At 40.0% G+C, this 22,320-nt stretch overlaps 1 protein-coding gene across 1 annotated transcript in view; it reads right to left on the bottom strand.

The window, feature by feature from the left end:
• Positions 1–22,320, bottom strand: part of LOC311079272 (uncharacterized protein) — a 29,667-nt gene that overhangs the window by 1,691 nt on the left and 5,656 nt on the right. Inside the window, exons 3-8 of the mRNA XM_084108530.1 lie at positions 21,431–21,515; positions 20,736–20,931; positions 20,430–20,498; positions 19,385–20,301; positions 5,138–5,913; positions 4,156–4,359 (exon numbers count right to left, since the gene is read on the bottom strand). Coding sequence (XP_083964656.1) covers positions 4,156–4,359; positions 5,138–5,913; positions 19,385–20,301; positions 20,430–20,498; positions 20,736–20,931; positions 21,431–21,515 — 2,247 coding nt within the window. The remainder of the gene's footprint in view (positions 1–4,155; positions 4,360–5,137; positions 5,914–19,384; positions 20,302–20,429; positions 20,499–20,735; positions 20,932–21,430; positions 21,516–22,320) is intronic.

Genomic DNA, 22,320 nt, shown 5'->3' on the forward strand with positions numbered 1-22,320 from the left:
ACCAACCTCAAGTGGGCAAGCCACCCTTTTCCGACTGAGAACCATGGCCTCGGATTTGGAGGCGCTGATTCTCATCCCAGCCGCTTCACACTCGGCTGCAAAACGTCCCAGTGCATGCTGAAGGTCTGATTTTATTTATTTATTTGTTTATTTGTCAGGGACAATGCAAAAGAGACACATTATAACAGGTTACAATAACTTGAACAGATGTGTTGCATATAGGGTTTCTAGCTGAAGCTAATTTGCAGCCTCTGCTCCGGTTGTACAGGGACCGGACAGCCCTTAGCAAAGGGCCCCTGACCCCATACTCCCAGAGCACCCTCCACAGGATGCCGCGAGGGACACAGACGAATGCCTTCTCCAAGTCCACAAAGCACATGTGGATTGGTTGGGCAAACTCCCATGAACCCCCAGCACCCTGGATGTGGCCAGCATGACAACATCATCCGCAAAGAGCAGAGATGAAATCATGTGGTCCCCAAACCTGACACCCTCCGGCCCCTGGCTGCGCCTAGAAATTCTGTCCATAAAAATTATGAACAGAACCGGCGACAAAGGGCAGCCCTGCCGGAGTCCAACATGCACCGGGAACAAGTCTGACTTACTGCCGGCAATGCGAACCAAGCTCCTGCAAACTCCCATGAACCCTCCAGCACCCTGTAGAGGGTATAGAGCTGGTCCAGTGTTCCAGGACCAGGGGCCGGTTTCACAAAGCTATTTTAGACCAGTCTATAGTGTTAGCCAAGTCTAAAATTTGCTCATAGACTAGTCTAATGCAAGTTAGACTGTTTCACAAAAATAAAGACTGACATAATTTAGACCAAAAAAATTAAGACACCTTACCCCCAGGCTAACTTAGGTCTAAGACTCTATGTTACCTTGGCAACCAGCAGTAACAATCAGTTACATTACAAACTGCCAAAAGAAAAGGGAAAATGGCTCATAATTTAAACATTTCTTCTTGTTACTACATTCCCAAGTAAAATGTCCTTGTAACTGTAGGGCCGTTACATAGTCAACGCGAGCAACGATCGACGCGCTCCCTTTCATATTCAAACAGTAGACGCAAGCGTCACGGGCGATGCGTGAAATGCAATACACCACTCACGCAACAGGGGGTAACTTAGTAGAGTCATAGTGGAGTCATAGCTCTGAACGTCCGTCTATTTCGCTTCAAACGCTCGCTTTATACGCGCGTCCAAGGCGAATAGGACTGGATTCAAAATGTTCAAGCGTCGAACTAGACGTGATAGACGCGAATTTGACGCTCTATTCGCGTTTGGTGTGAATGCTGCATAATAACAGGCTGCGATGTCAAGATTGCAATGCTGATGTGTGTGTGTGTGTGTGTCAGAGAGAGGCACGGGCGCGATCGAACAGTGGAAACATAAAAACATACTCCGTCATTTATACTCCTCCAACAAACACATATTTGCCACTGGGGTAAACTGCACGGAGCGGTTGAATGCGCTTACTCGATCCGCCATGTTTTTTTGTTTTGAAAAGTGTCTTATTTTACCCAGAATGCATTGCAGTGTAGTCCTACTTAAGATAGTCAGAGTCTTAAGTGCTTTGTGCAACGGTCTGATTTAGATGTCTATCTGAAGTCTGACTATCTACTATATCTAAGCCATAGTCAAAGTCTATCTTTGTGAAACTGGCCCCAGGACGAAAACCACACTGTTCCTCCTGGATCCGAGGTTCTACTATCGGCCGTGTTCTCCTCTCCAGCACCCTGGCATAGACTTTCCCGGGGAGGCCGAGAAGTGTGATCCCGCTATAGTTGGAGCACACCCTCCGGTCCCCCTTCTTAAAAAGAGGGACCACCACCCCGGTCTGCCAGGCCAAAGGTACTGTCCCCAACCGCCACGCGATGCTGCAGAGGTGTGTCAGCCAAGACAGCCCCACAACATCCAGAGACTTGAGGTTCTCAGGGCGGATCTCATCCACCCCCGGTGCCTTGCCACCGAGGAGTTTCTTGACTACCTCGGTGACTTCAGCTTGGGTGATGGACGAGTCCACCTCCGAGCCCTCAGCCTCTGCTCCCTCAATGGAAGACGTGTCGGTGGGATTGAGGAGATCCTCGAAGTATTCCTTCCACCGTCCGATGATATCCCCAGTTGAGGTCAACAGCTGCCCACCTCCACTGTAAACAGTGTTGGTAGGGCACTGCTTCCCCCTCCTGAGGCGCCGGACGGTTTGCCAGAATCTCTTCGAGGCCGACCGGTAGTCCTTCTCCATGGCCTCACCGAACTCCTCCCAGGCCAGATTTTTTGCCTCCACAACCACCCGGGCTGCAGTCCGCTTGGCCTGCCGGTACCTGTCAGCTGCCTCAGGAGTCCCACAAGCCAGCCAGGCCCGATAGGACTCCTCCTTCAGCTTGACGGCATCCCTTACTTCCAGTGTCCACCACTGGGTTCGGGGATTGCCGCCTCGACTGGCACCGGAGACCTTACGGCCACAGCACAGAGTGGCCGCGTCGACAATGGAGGTGGAGAACATGGTCCACTCGGACTCCATATCTCCAGACTCCCTCGGGATCCGGTCGAAGCTCTGCCGGAGGTGGAAGTTAAAGATCTCTCTGACAGGGGATTCGGCCAAACGTCCCCAACAGACCCTCACAGTACGTTTGGGTCTGCCGAGTCTGTCCAGCTTCCTCCCCCGCCATCGGATCCAACTCACCACCAGGTGGTGATCAGTTGACAGCTCCGCCCCTCTCTTCACCCGAGTGTCCAAGACATACGGCCAGAGGTCAGATGAAACGACCACAAAGTCGATCATTGACCTCCGGCCTAGGGTGTCCTGGTGCCATATACACTGATGGACACCCTTATGCTTGAACATGGTGTTCGTTATGGACAAGCTGTAACTAGCACAGAAGTCCAATAACAGAACACCACTCGGGTTCAGATCAGGGGGGCCGTTCCTCCCAATCACGCCCCTCCAGGTGTCACTGTTGCTGCCCACGTGGGCGTTGAAGTCCCCCAGTACAACGACGGAGTCCCCAGTCGGAGCACTTTCCAGCACCCCTCCCAGAGACCCCAAGAAGGCCGGGTACTCTACACTGCCGTTTGGCCCAAAGGCGCAGGGAAACGACCCTCTCGTTCACTGGGGTGAACTCCAACACATGGCGGCTGAGCTGGGGGGCTAAAAGCAAACCCACACCAGCCCGCCGCCTCTCACCATGGGCAACTCCAGAGTGGTAGAGAGTCCATCCTCTCTCAAGGAGTGTGGTTCCAGAGTCCAGGCTGTGCATGGAGGTGATCCCGACCATCTCTAGTCGGAACCTCTCTACCTCACGCACAATCTCAGGCTCCTTCCCCGCCAGACAGGTGTCATTCCACGTCCCTAGAGCTAGTTTCCGTGTCCAGGGATCGGGTTGTCGAGGCCCCTGCCTTCGACTGCCGCCCGATCCACTACGCACCGGCCCCTTACGGTCCCTCCTGTAGGTGGTGAGCCCGCGGGAGGGCGGGCTCACCCCGGCTGCGCCATGCCGGGCGACATCACGGTTTCTGAACCGCTCTTAGTCTGACCCGTCACCTAGGACCTGTTTGCCTTGGGAGACCCTACCAGGGGCATATAGCCCCAGACAACATAGCTCCTAGGGTCTTTCGGGTACTCAAACCCCTCCACCACGGTAAGGTGGCAGTTCAAGGACGTCAAATATATTGGTCGATATATTTAATTTACCGATGACAAATAACACATAAATATTACTCCATCAAACTGATATTTATTTGACATAATTACTAAATTATTTACATATTTACAAAATGTTTAATGGCCATTGGCGATATCCAAAATATTGGCCGATATATTTAATTTAAAGATAGTAAATAACATATGAATAAAAATTGCTCAATAAAATGTATATTTATTTTACATATTTACTGAATTAGAAATTCTGAATTGGAAAATATATGAATTTGCAAAAAATTATTTTAACTTGATAAAAACTAAAGATTTTATTTAGTGGTTGACCGATATGGATTTTTTGATGGCCGATGCCGATATCCGATATATCGGCTGATATAAAACCGATATATTGAATTTAACCAAACTTTTACAGACCAGAACTAAATGTCATTACTTTTTTAGTAAAGAAAAGAAGCCAGTTGTTGAATCTCAAGCTCAGTAGTGTGTCATGTGACTCACCTGATTTGACCTGTGAGCTCCGCCTCTTGAGCCCAGCTGATGGAGAGGGTGTGGCCTGTGGCACGCGCGGGCTAGTTCCCTTCTTCTGCCGTGGCGATCGAGTACTGGCTACTCTCTTCTTTACAACGACAGCTCTCTCCTTATTCCCATTGCCTTCCCCATCCGAATCCTCAGAGAAAGAGTCGGCAGAGTTTCCCGACATCACTGACGGAACAGATAAAACTTTAGCAGTTGTTTGTGCTCAGATGCAATACTTTAAAAGTGTACGCTTGTCTATCTCTATGCCTATAATCAGATCTAATGGAATGACTAGGGATGCGCTATGAAAATTTTGCCCGATACCGATAACTCTTTATATTTAAAAGCCGATAACCAATATATTGGCCGATAAATCTAATTCCAAATTTTTATATAATTTTTGAGAGCCTGATTACAAAAACAAAAGTCTCACCATTAAAAGCCACGTCCCAATCACACAATTATAATGATGTTCTCATAATTTTATGTAGCTTATTTGACAGACTTGCGCTGTACTTGTTGCACTGCTTTACTGTATTTTCCCTTTTTCCAAACATATTTCAAGCAATTAAAAACCATCATTGCAAAGAATGCGAATCTAAAGTGTCTCAGCTGAAGGAAATAATCCATTATTTATCAGCTTTAATATATCGGCCAAATATTCTTATCAGGCCGATAACGCTCACATTAAAAACGAACATATATTGGCCGATACCGATATTGTGGCCGATATACTGTGCATCCCTAGGAATGAACTTTTTTAGTAATCCTGATATTTGCTATAAAATACAACAACAAATGACAATATTAATTTAATGTGCACTTTCTGAGGGTGGGTATCTATAGTAGTATCAGTAATTCACATCAATGCATTTAGCAGACGTGATGTCACATGATCTGCTCTATTGCCAGTACACCAATCCTTTAAAAATGACATTTTAGTGTTTTATTTTCCCCGTCTTACCGTCCAGCTCGAGGCAGATGTGCTGCAGACTCATCCCTCTGAACAGAACCCCCTCGCGCTCCCCATACAACACCACTCGCCCCACGCGGTTCATCAGCGCCGGGTCCTGACCAATCCGAGCGCAGCTCTGGGTCACATGGTACTCCCTCTGCAGGAAATCCTCCAATCGTTTGGTAGCAGCGCCGGAGGCTTTTTCTCCCTCCTCGAGCAGCAGGAGTTGGGTTAGGATGGCCACCTGGCGGCGGGCGCGGGGCGCGGTTAGCGTCGTGGGGTTTTTAGCGCCACTAGTGCGCGCTAGGCTCCGGAGAAGGTCAGTGCCGCGCAGTGGCGTAGCCGGCGAGTGATACGGCCGAGAAAACACGTACGGGCTCTCAGGATCGACTCCTACATCTCCTGACGTCTTTAAGAGAAGATCCAGACACGCTTCTGAATGCGGAGGAAGGATTAGCGGTTGAACGCGACCACGTTTGCCTAAAACGCCCACGCGAGTGAGGTGGCAGAGCACGTGCCGCTCGAAAGGGGAAAGAGACTCATCCGACGGCAGGACTGAGTTTCGGTCCCGGTAGTCCTGGATGGTGAGCTTGGCCACCTCGCACTCGCGGTGCCGGTTGTAGAGGATTAGCAGAGCTAGGCTGGAGTGGCAGAGCAGACGCCAGGCCTCCGCCGAGCCCGAGGCCCGGGACAGCGTGAGGAACGAGGAGTGCTGCTGTCGGCGCAGGAACATGACCAGCGTGGAGAGAGACGACAGCAGAGGAGGCATGTGTGAGCGCTGCGAGCTGCACGGGAAACACAACACCACAGTGAAAGATCAGCATTGTAAAGGGGACATATCATGAAAATCTATAAGTGCTATAATCGGGTCCCCAGTGCATCTACCAACCCAGAACACGTGAAAAGCTGCGAGCTGCAACAGGAAACAGTGAAATCTCGGCATTTTAAATTTCAGACCTGGACAACAATAACAGTTCAGGGAAAACTTGCAGTCTTAATGAAATCAAAATGGACAATTCTTGTTTTTTCATGTCATTTTGCAATGTTTAAATTCTAAATGATTTATCTGTGTTTATCATTAAATATTTCATTGAATATGAATATTTATCATTATTGTTTGAATATTCTTTAATCAGTATAACTAGGGATGCACCGATATGAAAATTTTGGCCAATACCGATAATTCTTTACATTTGAAAGCCGATAACTGATATATTGGGCAATAAATCTAAATCCACATTCTTATTTAATTTGAGAGCCTGATTACAAAAACAAAAGTCTCGCTATGTCCCAAACACACAATTATAATGTTCTCATGATAATTTTATGTAGCCGATATGACAGACTTGCACTGCACATGTTGCACTTTACGGTATTTCCTTTTTGAAGTGATTTCAATCATCTTTAAAGCAGTTCAAAATCATCATGTTGAACAGTGCACATCTGAAGAGTCTCAGCTGAAGGAAATAATACATTATTTATTGGCTCTAATATATCAGCCAAATTTTCTTATCGGGCCGATAACGATAACATTGAAAATGAATATATATCGGCCGATACCATATATTGTGCATCCCTAAGAATAACTTCCCTTCCCTCTTGCAGCATCTCTTCTCTTCTCTGATGACGAGGGCGGGGCAACCTGTCACTCACATGAGATCAGCCAATAGCAAACCACAACCATCCAATCAATTCCACGCAGACAAAATCAAGCCCCGCCCACATCTGTTCTTGTTCCAGAAGCGTTTCACTCGATATACGACACAATAGAGGAGACAAGAATAGCTTTTCATGATGACTTTAACCTTGTGCTGAAAATCTTTTACCTAATTTGGTGTTTCGGGTCAAAAATGATCGGGTTTAAGTTCAAGTTGTAGGAAACTCAGAATCAAAGACCAGGAGACGTTGGGATCGCGTTCAAACAGAAGTTATTCTTTATTGAGAACTTCGCTTTGCGGTTGCTGCAGTTCTTCCAACAGTCTAACTCTAATACAGTATGCATTGTAGTTATATACATTCCAAGGGGGAGGGATTACATAGAGGCGGAGACTTTTGAATCTTTGAATTGAATCAGCGTAACTATTCAAATGCAATACATTTTGGGAATGTAAGGGGTTAAACAACGAGTGCCATCAACCGAGGTGTGTGAACATGACATGTTGTAAAGAAATGTCTTCTCTATCTAACATTTATGTTTAGGTGAGCAGCTCGAGGAAAAGCAGCTGATACACCACTGCACGACATCAAACCGGGAGATTCATGAAGTTATTAGGGTATTACGAAAATCTGACTGTTCTTGTTCAAATTATAACAATTTTGGTGTAGTGACAAGGCTAATGAGTATTTTACAAAGTTTAGGTTTATGTACATTTATGTTTTATTTAATGTTCTATTATTTTATTTTTTGTGTGAGCTGTACTGTGTTGGAAACAGCAAACAGCACTGAGAATGATTTGACAATGGTTAATGATGAAATGAGTCACATCAGAGATGCTGTTATACAGAATAGATTACTGTTAGACATGGTAACTGCTAAGAAAGGAGGAGTGTGTAAAATGTTGGGATATATCATGTTGTTTTTACATTCCAGACTATACAGACAACCTATCATTGAGCACATGAGAATGGCTGTAAAAGAGCCACCCAGAAGTGATAACTCACTGGCTTGAATGATTGACCAACCACTGGGGAGAGTGGGAATATTGGACATGACATACAGTGCTGATAGTGATTGGAGTTTTGGTGTTGATGTGCATGCCATGTGTAATACTATGTTTTTCCAGCTTTAGTGGTGAAAAGTAGTTTCATATCAAATGCTTCGAATGTCTAATTATGAGGATCAATTTGATGATGTATGTCGAAAACCAAAGAAATTTGATGATGATACGACCAGCAGAAGTTACAGTGAAAAGTATTAATTGAGTTTCCTATTTTGAACATCTATACTATTTTCTTGTTTATACTGAGGTGACTGAGGGTCTGAATTGATGTCAGAAGTGCAATAACAGTGTTTATTCATTCAGCTCGGCTTCAGATAAAGTCTTTACTTGCTTGCTAAATACAAAAAACAGCCCAAGCTTTCTTCTTTTTAAATCTTATTTAACAAGTTTAGGAGAGTGATCGTTTATATGAAAATCAGAGATGAAGAGTATAATGTGAAGTAATGACTTAAATTTGCTGTATTATTGTATCATTTATCAATGAATTGGGGAATTGTGGAAGAAATGTTATCTTTAAGCTGTGTGTGACCATCATATGACAGTAAAACAGCACACACAAACCTTATTCTAATGAGGAATTGTATTTGAATGGTAAAGAGTGTTGGTACGTGGCAGGAGGGCCTCCACTTGAAAATACCATCATTGGCCTAGAGAGATAACATTCTGGAGTCAAGACTATAAAGGATGAAGGATGTGTGACTGTACGACTGCTGGCCTTTTCTTGCAAGAAAATAAACCTCATCAAAGACAACTGGAAATGTTTGTCTCTTATTCAGAGATAGAATTTAGTTTGCCACCATAACTGCACAGTCCAATAGCACTGTTTCAGAACAGACCCGCGACCTATTTCAGGGTTGCGACCCACAAGTTAAAAGGCACTGCATTAAAGCCTGTTCACACCAAAGACTATAACAATTGCAACTATATATCAGGCAATTCTGACTTTATATCAGACAATTCTGACTATATCACGCAATTCTGACTTCATATCAAGCAATTTTGACTTTATAACACGCAATTGCGCCTTTATATCTCGAAATTCTGACTTTATATCAGGCAATTCTGACTTTATATCGCACAATTCTGACTTTATATCACGCAATTGCAGCTTTATATCACGCAATTCTGACTTTATATCAGGCAATTCTGACTTTATATCATGCAATTCTAACTTTATATCAGGCAATTCTGACTTTATATCAGGCAATTCTGACTTTATATAACGCAATTTTGGCTTTATATCATGCAATTCTGACTTATATCAGGCAATTCTGACTTTAGGCTATATCTCGAAATTTTGACTTTATAACGCAATTGCGACTTTATATCAGGCAATTCTGACTATCACGCAATTGCGACTTTATATCATGCAATTCTGACTTTATATCACGCAATTCTGACTTTATAACGCAATTGCGACTTTATATCAGGCAATTCTGACTTTATATCAGGCAATTCTGACTTTATATCATGCAATTATGACTATATATCACACAATTCTGACTTTATATCACGCAATTGCGACTTTATATCAGGCAATTCTGACTATATATCACGCAATTCTGACTATATCACACAATTGCGACTTTATATCAGGCAATTCTGACTATATATCACGCAATTCTGACTATATCACACAATTGCGACTTTATATCATGCAATTCTGACTTTATATCACGCAATTCTGACTTTATATCACGCAATTCTGACTTTATATCACGCAATTGCGACTTTATATCAGGCAATTCTGACTTTATATCACGCAATTCTGACTTTATATCAGGCAATTCTGACTTTATATCACGCAATTGCGACTTTATATCAGGCAATTCTGACAATAAATCACGCAATTCTGACTATATCAAGCAATTGCGACTTTATATCTCGAAATTTTGACTTTATAACACGCAATTGACTTTATATCACGCAATTCTGACTATGTCACGCAATTACGACTTTGACTATATATCACGCAATTCTGACATTATAACGCAATTGCGACTTTATATCAGGCAATTCTGACTGTATATCAGGCAATTGCGACTTTATATCAGGCAATTCTGACATTATATCAGACAATTCTGACTATATCACGCAATTCTGACTTTATATCAAGCAATTTTGACTTTATAACACGCAATTGCGCCTTTATATCTCGAAATTCTGATTTTATATCAGGCAATTCTGACTTTATATCACGCAATTGCAGCTTTATATCACGCAATTCTGACTTTATATCAGGCAATTCTGACTTTATATCATGCAATTCTAACTTTATATCAGGCAATTCTGACTTTATATCAGGCAATTCTGACTTTAGGCTATATCTCGAAATTTTGACTTTATAACGCAATTGCGACTTTATATCAGGCAATTCTGACTATCACGCAATTGCGACTTTATATCATGCAATTCTGACTTTATATCACGCAATTCTGACTTTATAACGCAATTGCGACTTTATATCAGGCAATTCTGACTTTATATCAGGCAATTCTGACTTTATATCATGCAATTATGACTATATATCACACAATTCTGACTTTATATCACGCAATTGCGACTTTATATCAGGCAATTCTGACTATATATCACGCAATTCTGACTATATCACACAATTGCGACTTTATATCAGGCAATTCTGACTATATATCACGCAATTCTGACTATATCACACAATTGCGACTTTATATCATGCAATTCTGACTTTATATCACGCAATTCTGACTTTATATCACGCAATTCTGACTTTATATCACGCAATTGCGACTTTATATCAGGCAATTCTGACTTTATATCACGCAATTCTGACTTTATATCAGGCAATTCTGACTTTATATCACGCAATTGCGACTTTATATCAGGCAATTCTGACAATAAATCACGCAATTCTGACTATATCAAGCAATTGCGACTTTATATCTCGAAATTTTGACTTTATAACACGCAATTGACTTTATATCACGCAATTCTGACTATGTCACGCAATTACGACTTTGACTATATATCACGCAATTCTGACATTATAACGCAATTGCGACTTTATATCAGGCAATTCTGACTGTATATCAGGCAATTGCGACTTTATATCAGGCAATTCTGACTTTATATCAGACAATTCTGACTATATCACGCAATTCTGACTTTATATCAAGCAATTTTGACTTTATAACACGCAATTGCGCCTTTATATCTCGAAATTCTGATTTTATATCAGGCAATTCTGACTTTATATCACGCAATTGCAGCTTTATATCACGCAATTCTGACTTTATATCAGGCAATTCTGACTTTATATCATGCAATTCTAACTTTATATCAGGCAATTCTGACTTTATATCAGGCAATTCTGACTTTATATCACGCAATTTTGGCTTTATATCATGCAATTGCGACTTTATATCAGGCAATTCTGACTATATATCACGCTACTCTGATTTTATATCAGGCAATTCTGACTTTATATCATGCAATTATGACTATATATCGCACAATTCTGACTTTATATCACGCAATTGCGACTTTATATCAGGCAATTCTGACTATATATCACGCAATTCTGACTATATCACACAATTGCGACTTTATATCAGGCAATTCCGACTATATATCACGCAATTCTGACTATATCACACAATTGCGACTTTATATCTCGAAATTTTGACTTTATAACACGCAATTGACTTTATATCACGCAATTGCGACTTTGACTATATATCACGCAATTCTGACTTTATAACGCAATTGCGACTTTATATCAGGCAATTCTGACTTTATATCACGCAATTCTGACTTTATATCAGGCAATTCTGACTATATATCACGCAATTCTGACTTTATAACGCAATTGCGACTTTATATCAGGCAATTCTGACTTTATATCACGCAATTCTGACTTTATATCAGGCAATTCTGATTATATATCACGCAATTGCGACTTTATATCAGGCAATTCTGACTTTATATCACGCAATTGCGACTTTATATCAGGCAATTCTGACTATATATCACGCAATTCTGACTATATCACACAATTGCGACTTTATATCAGGCAATTCTGACTATATATCACGCAATTCTGACTAGCCTATATCACACAATTGCGACTTTATATCATGCAATTCTGACTTTATATCACGCAATTCTGACTTTATATCACGCAATTCTGACTATATCACGCAAATGCGACTTTATATCAGGCAATTCTGACAATAAATAACGCAATTCTGACTATATCAAGCAATTGCGACTTTATATCTCGAAATTTTTACTTTATAACACGCAATTGACTTTATATCACGCAATTCTGACTGTGTCACGCAATTGCGACTTTGACTATATATCACGCAATTCTGACTTTATAACGCAATTGCGACTTTATATCAGGCAATTCTGACTTTATATCACGCAATTCTGACTTTATATCAGGCAATTCTGACTATATATCACGCAATTGCGACTTTATATCAGGCAATTCTGACTATATATCAAGCAATTCTGACTATATCACGCAATTGCGACTTTATATCATGCAATTCTGACTTTATATCACGCAATTCTCACTATATCACGCAATTTTGACTTTATAACACGCAATTGACTTTATACCACGCAATTCTGACTTTATAACGCAATTGCGACTTTATATCAGGCAATTCTGTCTTTATATCACGCAATTCTGACTTTATATCAGGCAATTCTGATATATCACGCAATTCTGACTTTATATCATGCAATTCTGACTTTATATCACGCAATTCTCACTATATCACGCAATTTTGACTTTATAACACACAATTGACTTTATACCACGCAATTCTGACTTTATATCATGCAATTCTGACTTTATATCACGCAATTCTGACTATATCACGCAATTGGACTTTATATCAGGCAATTCTGACTATATATCACGCAATTCTGACTATATCACGCAATTGCGACTTTATATCACGCAATTCTGACTTTATATCACGCAATTGTGACTTTATATCAGGCAATTTTGACTATATATCACGCAATTTTGACTATTTCACGCAATTGTGACTTTATATCAGGCAATTCTGACTATATATCACGCAATTCTGACTATATCACGCAATTCTGACTTTATATCACGCAATTCTGACTATATCACGCAATTGCGACTTTATATCAGGCAATTTTGACTATATATCACGCAATTCTGACTACATATCTCGAAATTCTGACTTTATAACATGCAATTCTGACTTTAAAACGCAATTCTGACTATATATCACGCAATTCTGACTATATCACGCAATTGCGACTTTATATCAGGCAATTCTGACTTTATATCAGGCAATTCTGACTATATATCACGCAATTCTGACTTTATAACGCAATTGCGACTTTATATCAGGCAATTCTGACTTTATATCACGCAATTCTGACTTTATATCAGGCAATTCTGATTATATATCACGCAATTGCGACTTTATATCAGGCAATTCTGACTTTATGTCACGCAATTGCGACTTTATATCAGGCAATTCTGACTATATATCACGCAATTCTGACTATATCACACAATTGCGACTTTATATCAGGCAATTCTGACTATATATCACGCAATTCTGACTAGCCTATATCACACAATTGCGACTTTATATCATGCAATTCTGACTTTATATCACGCAATTCTGACTTTATATCACGCAATTCTGACTATATCACGCAAATGCGACTTTATATCAGGCAATTCTGACAATAAATAACGCAATTCTGACTATATCAAGCAATTGCGACTTTATATCTCGAAATTTTTACTTTATAACACGCAATTGACTTTATATCACGCAATTCTGACTGTGTCACGCAATTGCGACTTTGACTATATATCACGCAATTCTGACTTTATAACGCAATTGCGACTTTATATCAGGCAATTCTGACTTTATATCACGCAATTCTGACTTTATATCAGGCAATTCTGACTATATATCACGCAATTGCGACTTTATATCAGGCAATTCTGACTATATATCAAGCAATTCTGACTATATCACGCAATTGCGACTTTATATCATGCAATTCTGACTTTATATCACGCAATTCTCACTATATCACGCAATTTTGACTTTATAACACGCAATTGACTTTATACCACGCAATTCTGACTTTATAACGCAATTGCGACTTTATATCAGGCAATTCTGTCTTTATATCACGCAATTCTGACTTTATATCAGGCAATTCTGATATATCACGCAATTCTGACTTTATATCATGCAATTCTGACTTTATATCACGCAATTCTCACTATATCACGCAATTTTGACTTTATAACACACAATTGACTTTATACCACGCAATTCTGACTTTATATCATGCAATTCTGACTTTATATCACGCAATTCTGACTATATCACGCAATTGGACTTTATATCAGGCAATTCTGACTATATATCACGCAATTCTGACTATATCACGCAATTGCGACTTTATATCACGCAATTCTGACTTTATATCACGCAATTGTGACTTTATATCAGGCAATTTTGACTATATATCACGCAATTTTGACTATTTCACGCAATTGTGACTTTATATCAGGCAATTCTGACTATATATCACGCAATTCTGACTATATCACGCAATTCTGACTATATCACGCAATTGCGACTTTATATCAGGCAATTTTGACTATATATCACGCAATTCTGACTACATATCTCGAAATTCTGACTTTATAACATGCAATTCTGACTTTAAAACGCAATTCTGACTATATATCACGCAATTCTGACTATATCACGCAATTGCGACTTTATATCAGGCAATTCTGACTTTATATCAGGCAATTCTGACTATATATCACGCAATTCTGACTATATATCACGCAATTCTGACTTTATATAAGGCAATTCTGACTATATATCACGCAATTCTGACTTAATATCACGCAATTCTGACTTTATATAAGGCAATTCTGACTATATATCACGCAATTCTGACTTTATAACGCAATTGCGACTTTATAACGCAATTGCGACTTTATATCACGCAATTCTGACTTTATATCAGGCAATTCTGACTTTATATCAGGCAATTCTGACTTTATATCACGCAATTCTGACTTTATATCAGGCAATTCTGACTTTATATCAGGCAATTCTGACTTTATATCAGGCAATTCTGACTATATATCAGGCAATTCTGACTATATATATCACGCAATTCTGACTATATCACGCAATTGCGACTTTATATCACGCAATTGCAACTTATCAGGCAATTCTGACTTTATATCAGGCAATTCTGACTATATATCACGCAATTCTGACTATATATCACGCAATTCTGACATAACGCAATTCTGACTTAATATCACGCAATTCTGACTATATATCACGCAATTCTGACTATATATCACGCAATTCTGACTATATATCACGCAATTCTGACTTTATAACGCAATTGCGACTTTATATCAGGCAATTCTGACTTTATATCACGCAATTCTGACTGTATATCACGCAATTCTGACTTTATATCAGGCAATTCTAACTTTATATCAGGCAATTCAGACTTTATATCAGGCAATTCTGACTTTATATCACGCAATTCTGACTATATCACGCAATTGCGACTTTATATCAGGCAATTCTGACAATAAATCACGCAATTCTGACTATATCAAGCAATTGCGACTTTATATCTCGAAATTTTTACTTTATAACACGCAATTGACTTTATATCACGCAATTCTGACTATGTCACGCAATTGCGACTTTGACTATATATCACGCAATTCTGACTTTATAACGCAATTGCGACTTTATATCAGGCAATTCTGACTTTATATCACGCAATTCTGACTTTATATCAGGCAATTCTGACTATATATCACGCAATTCTGACTATATCACGCAATTGCGACTTTATATCAGGCAATTCTGACTATATATCAGGCAATTCTGACTATATCACGCAATTGCGACTTTATATCATGCAATTCTGACTTTATATCACGCAATTCTCACTATATCACGCAATTTTGACTTTATAACACGCAATTGACTTTATACCACGCAATTCTGACTTTATAACGCAATTGCGACTTTATATCAGGCAATTCTGTCTTTATATCACGCAATTCTGACTTTATATCAGGCAATTTTGACTTTATAACACACAATTGACTTTATACCACGCAATTCTGACTTTATATCATGCAATTCTGACTTTATATCACGCAATTCTGACTATATCACGCAATTGGACTTTATATCAGGCAATTCTGACTATATATCACGCAATTCTGACTATATCACGCAATTGCGACTTTATATCACGCAATACTGACTTTATATCATGCAATTCTGACTTTATATCACGCAATTGTGACTTTATATCAGGCAATTTTGACTATATATCACGCAATTCTGACTATATCACGCAATTGCGACTTTATATCAGGCAATTTTGACTATATATCACGCAATTCTGACTACATATCTCGAAATTCTGACTTTATAACATGCAATTCTGACTTTAAAACGCAATTCTGACTATATATCACGCAATTCTGACTATATCACGCAATTGCGACTTTATATCAGGCAATTCTGACTTTATATCAGGCAATTCTGACTATATATCACGCAATTCTGACTATATATCACGCAATTCTGACATTATAACGCAATTCTGACTTAATATCACGCAATTCTGACTTTATATAAGGCAATTCTGACTATATATCACGCAATTCTGACTTTATAACGCAATTGCGACTTTATAACGCAATTGCGACTTTATATCAGGCAATTCTGACTTTATATCACGCAATTCTGACTTTATATCAGGCAATTCTGACTTTATATCACGCAATTCTGACTTTATATCACGCAATTCTGACTTTATAACGCAATTCTGACTTTATATCAGGCAATTCTGACTTTATATCAGGCAATTCTGACTATATATCAGGCAATTCTGACTATATATATCACGCAATTCTGACTATCACGCAATTGCGACTTTATATCACGCAATTGCAACTTATCAGGCAATTCTGACTTTATATCAGGCAATTCTGACTATATATCACGCAATTCTGACTATATATCACGCAATTCTGACATTATAACGCAATTCTGACTTAATATCACGCAATTCTGACTTTATATACGGCAATTCTGACTATATATCACGCAATTCTGACTATATATCACGCAATTCTGACTTTATAACGCAATTGCGACTTTATATCAGGCAATTCTGACTTTATATCACGCAATTCTGACTTTATATCAGGCAATTCTAACTTTATATCAGGCAATTCAGACTTTATATCAGGCAATTCTGACTTTATATCAGGCAATTCTGACTATATATCAGGCAATTCTGACTATATATCACGCAATTCTGACTATATATCACGCAATTCTGACTTTATATCAGGCAATTCTGACTTTATATCAGGCAATTCTGACTATATATCAGGCAATTCTGACTATATATCACGCAATTCTGACTATATATCACGCAATTCTGACTTTATATCACGCAATTCTGACTATATATCACGCAATTCTGACTTTATATCAGGCAATTCTGACTTTATATCACGCAATTCTGATTTTATATCACGCAATTCTGACTATATCACGCAATTCTGACTTTATATCACGCAATTCTGACTATATAACGCAATTCTGACTATATATCAGGCAATTCTGACTTTATAACGCAATTGCGACTTTATATCAGGCAATTCTGAATATATCAGGCAATTCTGACTTTACATCAAGCAATTCTGACTTTACATCAGGCAATTCTGACTTTACATCACGCAATTCTGACTTTATATCACGCAATTCTGACTTTTTATATCACGCAATTCTGACTATATATCACGCAATTCTGACTTTATATCACGCAATTCTGACTATATATCACACAATTCTGACTATATATCACGCAATTTTGACTTTATATCACGCAATTCTGACTTTATATCACACAAATTCTGACTATATATCAAGCAATTCTGACTATATATCACGCAATTTTGACTTTATATCACGCAATTCTGACTTTATTTCACACAAATTCTGACTATATATCAAGCAATTCTGACTATATATCACGCAATTCTGACTTTATAACACGCAATTCTGACTTTATATCACGCAATTCTGACTTTATATCAGGCAATTCTGACTATATATCACGCAATTCTGACTTTATATCACGCAATTCTGACTTTATATCACGCAATTCTGACTTTATAACGCAATTGCGACTTTATATCACGCAATTCTGACTTTATATCAGGCAATTCTGACTATATATCACGCAATTCTGACTTTATATCAGGCAATTCTGACTTTATATCAGGCAATTCTGACTTTATATCACGCTATTCTGACTATATATCACACAATTATGACTATATATCTCACGCAATTCTGACTTTATAACGCAATTGCGACTTTATAACGCAATTCTGACTATATATCAGGCAATTCTGACTTTATATCATGCAATTCTGACTTTATATCAGGCAATTCTGACTTTACATCACGCAATTCTGACTTTATATCAGGCAATTATGACTTTATATCACGCAATTCTGACTTTCTAACGCAATTCTGACTTTATATCAGGCAATTCTGACTTTACATCACGCAATTCTGACTTTATATCACACAATTTTGACTTTATATCACGCAATTCTGACTTTATATCACGCAATTCTGACTTTATATCAGGCAATTCTGACTTTATTTCACGCAAATTCTGACTATATATCACGCAATTTTGACTTTATTTCACGCAAATTCTGACTATATATCACGCAATTCTGACTTTATAACACGCAATTGCGACTTTATATCTCGAAATTCTGACTTTATAACATCCAATTCTGACTTTAAAACACGCAATTGCGACTTTATATCAGGCAATTCTGACTTTATATCACGCAATTTTGACTTTATATCTCGAAATTCTGACTTTATAACATGCAATTCTGACTTTAAAACACGCAATTCTGACTATATATCACGCAATTCTGACTTTATATAATGCAATTGCGACTTTATATCAGGCAATTCTGACTATATATCACACAATTCTGACTTTATATCAGGCAATTCTGACTTTATAACACGCAATTGCGACTTTATATCTCGAAATTCTGACTTTATAACATGCAATTTTGACTTTATCTCACGCAATTCTGACTTTATATCAGGCAATTCTGACTTTATATCACGCAATTCTGACTCTATAACATAATTCTGACTTTATAACTCACAATTGCTACTTTATAACAATTCTGACTTTATAACTCACAATTTTAACTTCATATCACGCAATTCTGACTTTTTTACTCGCAATTGCGACTTTATATCACACAATTCTGAGATAAAAAGTCTAAATTGCGAGATAAAAAGTCGCCATTACCATTTTTATTTTGTGGCGGAAACAAGCTTCCATACAACTCCACTTTTGATTTCAAGCGAACTGTTATAAGCAACAAAAGTTTCAAACAAAAACTTACCTCGTCATTTCACCGTTCTTCTCTTCTCCGTCTCCTTTCACATGCAACTCGTTCTCCTCCTCCTCCTCTTTTCCAGGAGTGGGCTGCGCCTCCTCTTTGGTCTTCTCCATCTCTTCCTGTTTCTTCTGCTGCAGTTCCTTCTCTCTCTTCGGCGGGCGCCCCCTCCTGGCGGGAGGCGGAGGCGTGTGTGTTACAATGCTCTTGCTAACGCTCTTGCTAACACCCTTCCTAGTGGGCATCGGTGTCGCGGTCGTCTTTTTCGAGGTATTCGGAGGCGGAGACACCGAGAGCGAGAAGGAGACGGCTCCAGGTTTAGATGGCGAAGACAAAGGCTCTTGCTCTCGGGAAAACAGTGGCGTTCCCAGCGAGGAAGACGAGGGTTGAGCGGGAGAGAGGAAGGAGTCGGTGGGCGTAGCATTAGCGGGGAGTAGCGATAGCTCCATGGCGGCTCGAACCTCGGGCTGCTGATCGTGGTGTTTCTCCAGGTGTCGTGCGAGCGAGCGGAAGTGGCGTCCACAGTACGGACAGTGTCTGCGACTCGCGCCGTGCCCGATGTTTATGTTTATGTTATTGTTTATGTTGGTGGTGGGCGGGGCTAGAGGCTGCTGGAAGGGGGAGGCGGATGAAGGGGCGGGGCTAGCGAACGAAAGGGGGCGGGGCTGAGTCTTTTTCTTCACACTGGCTGAGGTTTTTCTTTTCTTGCGCCGCCTCATCATTCGGCCCCTCAGCTCCTCTAGCTCTTCATCGTCGTCGTCGTCATCGTCGTCTTCCTCTTCTTCTTCTTCTTCTTCATCCTCGCGGTCGGAGTCGCTGGGTTCGGAGTGGGACGCCGGAGAGGAGGAGGGAGACAGAGACCATGAGGGGGTGAGGTAGTCGGAAACATTGAGAGAGAGAGGGAGGGAACCGGGATCCTCCTCCTACAGACACAGAGACAGACATGAGCTGGAAGCGAGACACTATCATCTAAAAATCCAACACTGAAAGTGTTTTTGGGAAGATGTTTTCCTCAAGAGTGTGAGTGTGTGTGAGTGTGTGTGTGATTCACCTTCTTGATGTCTCCCTCTGGGTTGAACCCACACTCAAAGCCGCGTGGAGACACTGAGCTGTGAAACCCCTGTATTAAACACAACACAGAAGAATGTGCTGAAACACACACACACACACACACACACACTGAGTCTCAACAGGACCTGGAACGTTTAACATCACAGGGGCCCGTCGGGGATTTTCAAACATAAAGGTTGTGTGGGAGATAAACATGTGACAATTAATAAATTCCCATTTAATTGAACAATAGGTAAATAACATCTGATTAATTGTTTGATAATGTAAATGTATTTAGCTGACTCACCAAGGCGTTTTCTCCCCAGTCGTTCAGGCTGTAGTCCACTGTGATCTCCTCACCTTTGGCAATGTCTCGAATCGCTATGACGACAAGGCGGACCTGATTCCCACAATGCACCTCTCTAATCCTGCAGTTGGCCGGCGGGTGGAAGAGCACAGGTCCTCGAACACCACTCGCTCCCTCTTCCCCGAGCTCAGGAACACTACACACACACACAAACACACACACACATTAAAGTTTCTGCTGCTGTTTGAGCATAAAAATGCAGCTCTTCTCTATATCAGTGTCAGTGTTTCTGAACTCCTGAAACGCCTCCATTGTAGTCTTGAGTTTCTCCCGGGAACACGTCACAATATTCCTCATTATAATAATTAATGCGCAGAATAAAGGGGCGGGGCCTGGTTGAGTTAGTTAGTAGTGTGTTAAACTGGTGGTTATGGTAAGGGGCGGGACATTTCCCAAACACACTCGAAGCGTTCGACCAATCACAACACACTGCTCCAGCCGACCAATCAGAGCACAGTGTGCTTTTCAGGAGGAGGGGCTTCATAGAGACAGGAAGTAAACAGAGCGTTACTGACAGACTGGGAAGAGAGGAGCCGCAACAATGGAGAATATGAGGAGAATAATCAACATTCAAGCAGGAAAACCTGTTCTAGTAGAGCCTGAACTACATCTTTAATAGTTAAGAGCATCAGTACCAGAGCTGTGACGGGTCGGTGATGAAGTACGGGCTCCCCGGCGGGGGAAGACGATCTTCTGCTCCCTCTGCGTACGGCTCGTCCCCTTACACAACAACAAAGGGTTAAAACCGTCAGTCACACACAAAACATGAGGAAATTAACCCTGTACAGCTTGACATATCAAATTATACTTTTAAAAATGGAACAGTTTGTTAAAGCTTAAGATAGAATATAATGTGTTTTTGTTGAGAATGATATACAGTCAAACTAAAATGACTACTATTCAGACTCCTTCAACATTTCTCACATTATTACAGTTTATTCGCTATAGTTTAGAAAATGGTAATGAAATATGAGCAGAACTCAGTTGATATTTGACTGGTTTTGTCCATCCTTCTGTTAGACTGTCTCACACATGAATTATGTTGAATATCTGTCAGCTGTTAAATTTAACTACACAATTAGATAATACCAGTTTAGCTCAACCAATCACCAAGCAATGCTTCATTGTGTTCAGTCTGTGTGTAAAAAGAGCATTAGCAATTAAAGACAAAACACTTCAGCAAAACATGATCAGCTCAAAGTGTCCGAATCAGTTTTGGGCCCAGATGTCACTGGTAGTCACTGAATGAAGAATATTTGGGTATAATATCTCACAGTTTACTTTATTCTGCTCTCCTCACTCACAGAAATGAACTATAGTGTCCTGATCACACTAGTGAAACAATATCACAGATGATATCTGGTGTGTGAATAATGTTTGGTTTGACTGTATACAGTGCCTAAAATTAACATTCGTCAAGCGCCTAATGAGAGTAAAAATCGGTGTTGGCGAGATTATGAAACGGTCAGTCGCCAGTTGGCAGGTGATATTTTTATGAATCCTAACAATCCATGAACGTGAACGA

This window comes from Abramis brama, assembly GCF_963993115.1.
Source record: "Abramis brama genome assembly, chromosome: 3".
In the NCBI taxonomy this organism is placed as follows: domain Eukaryota; kingdom Metazoa; phylum Chordata; class Actinopteri; order Cypriniformes; family Leuciscidae; genus Abramis; species Abramis brama.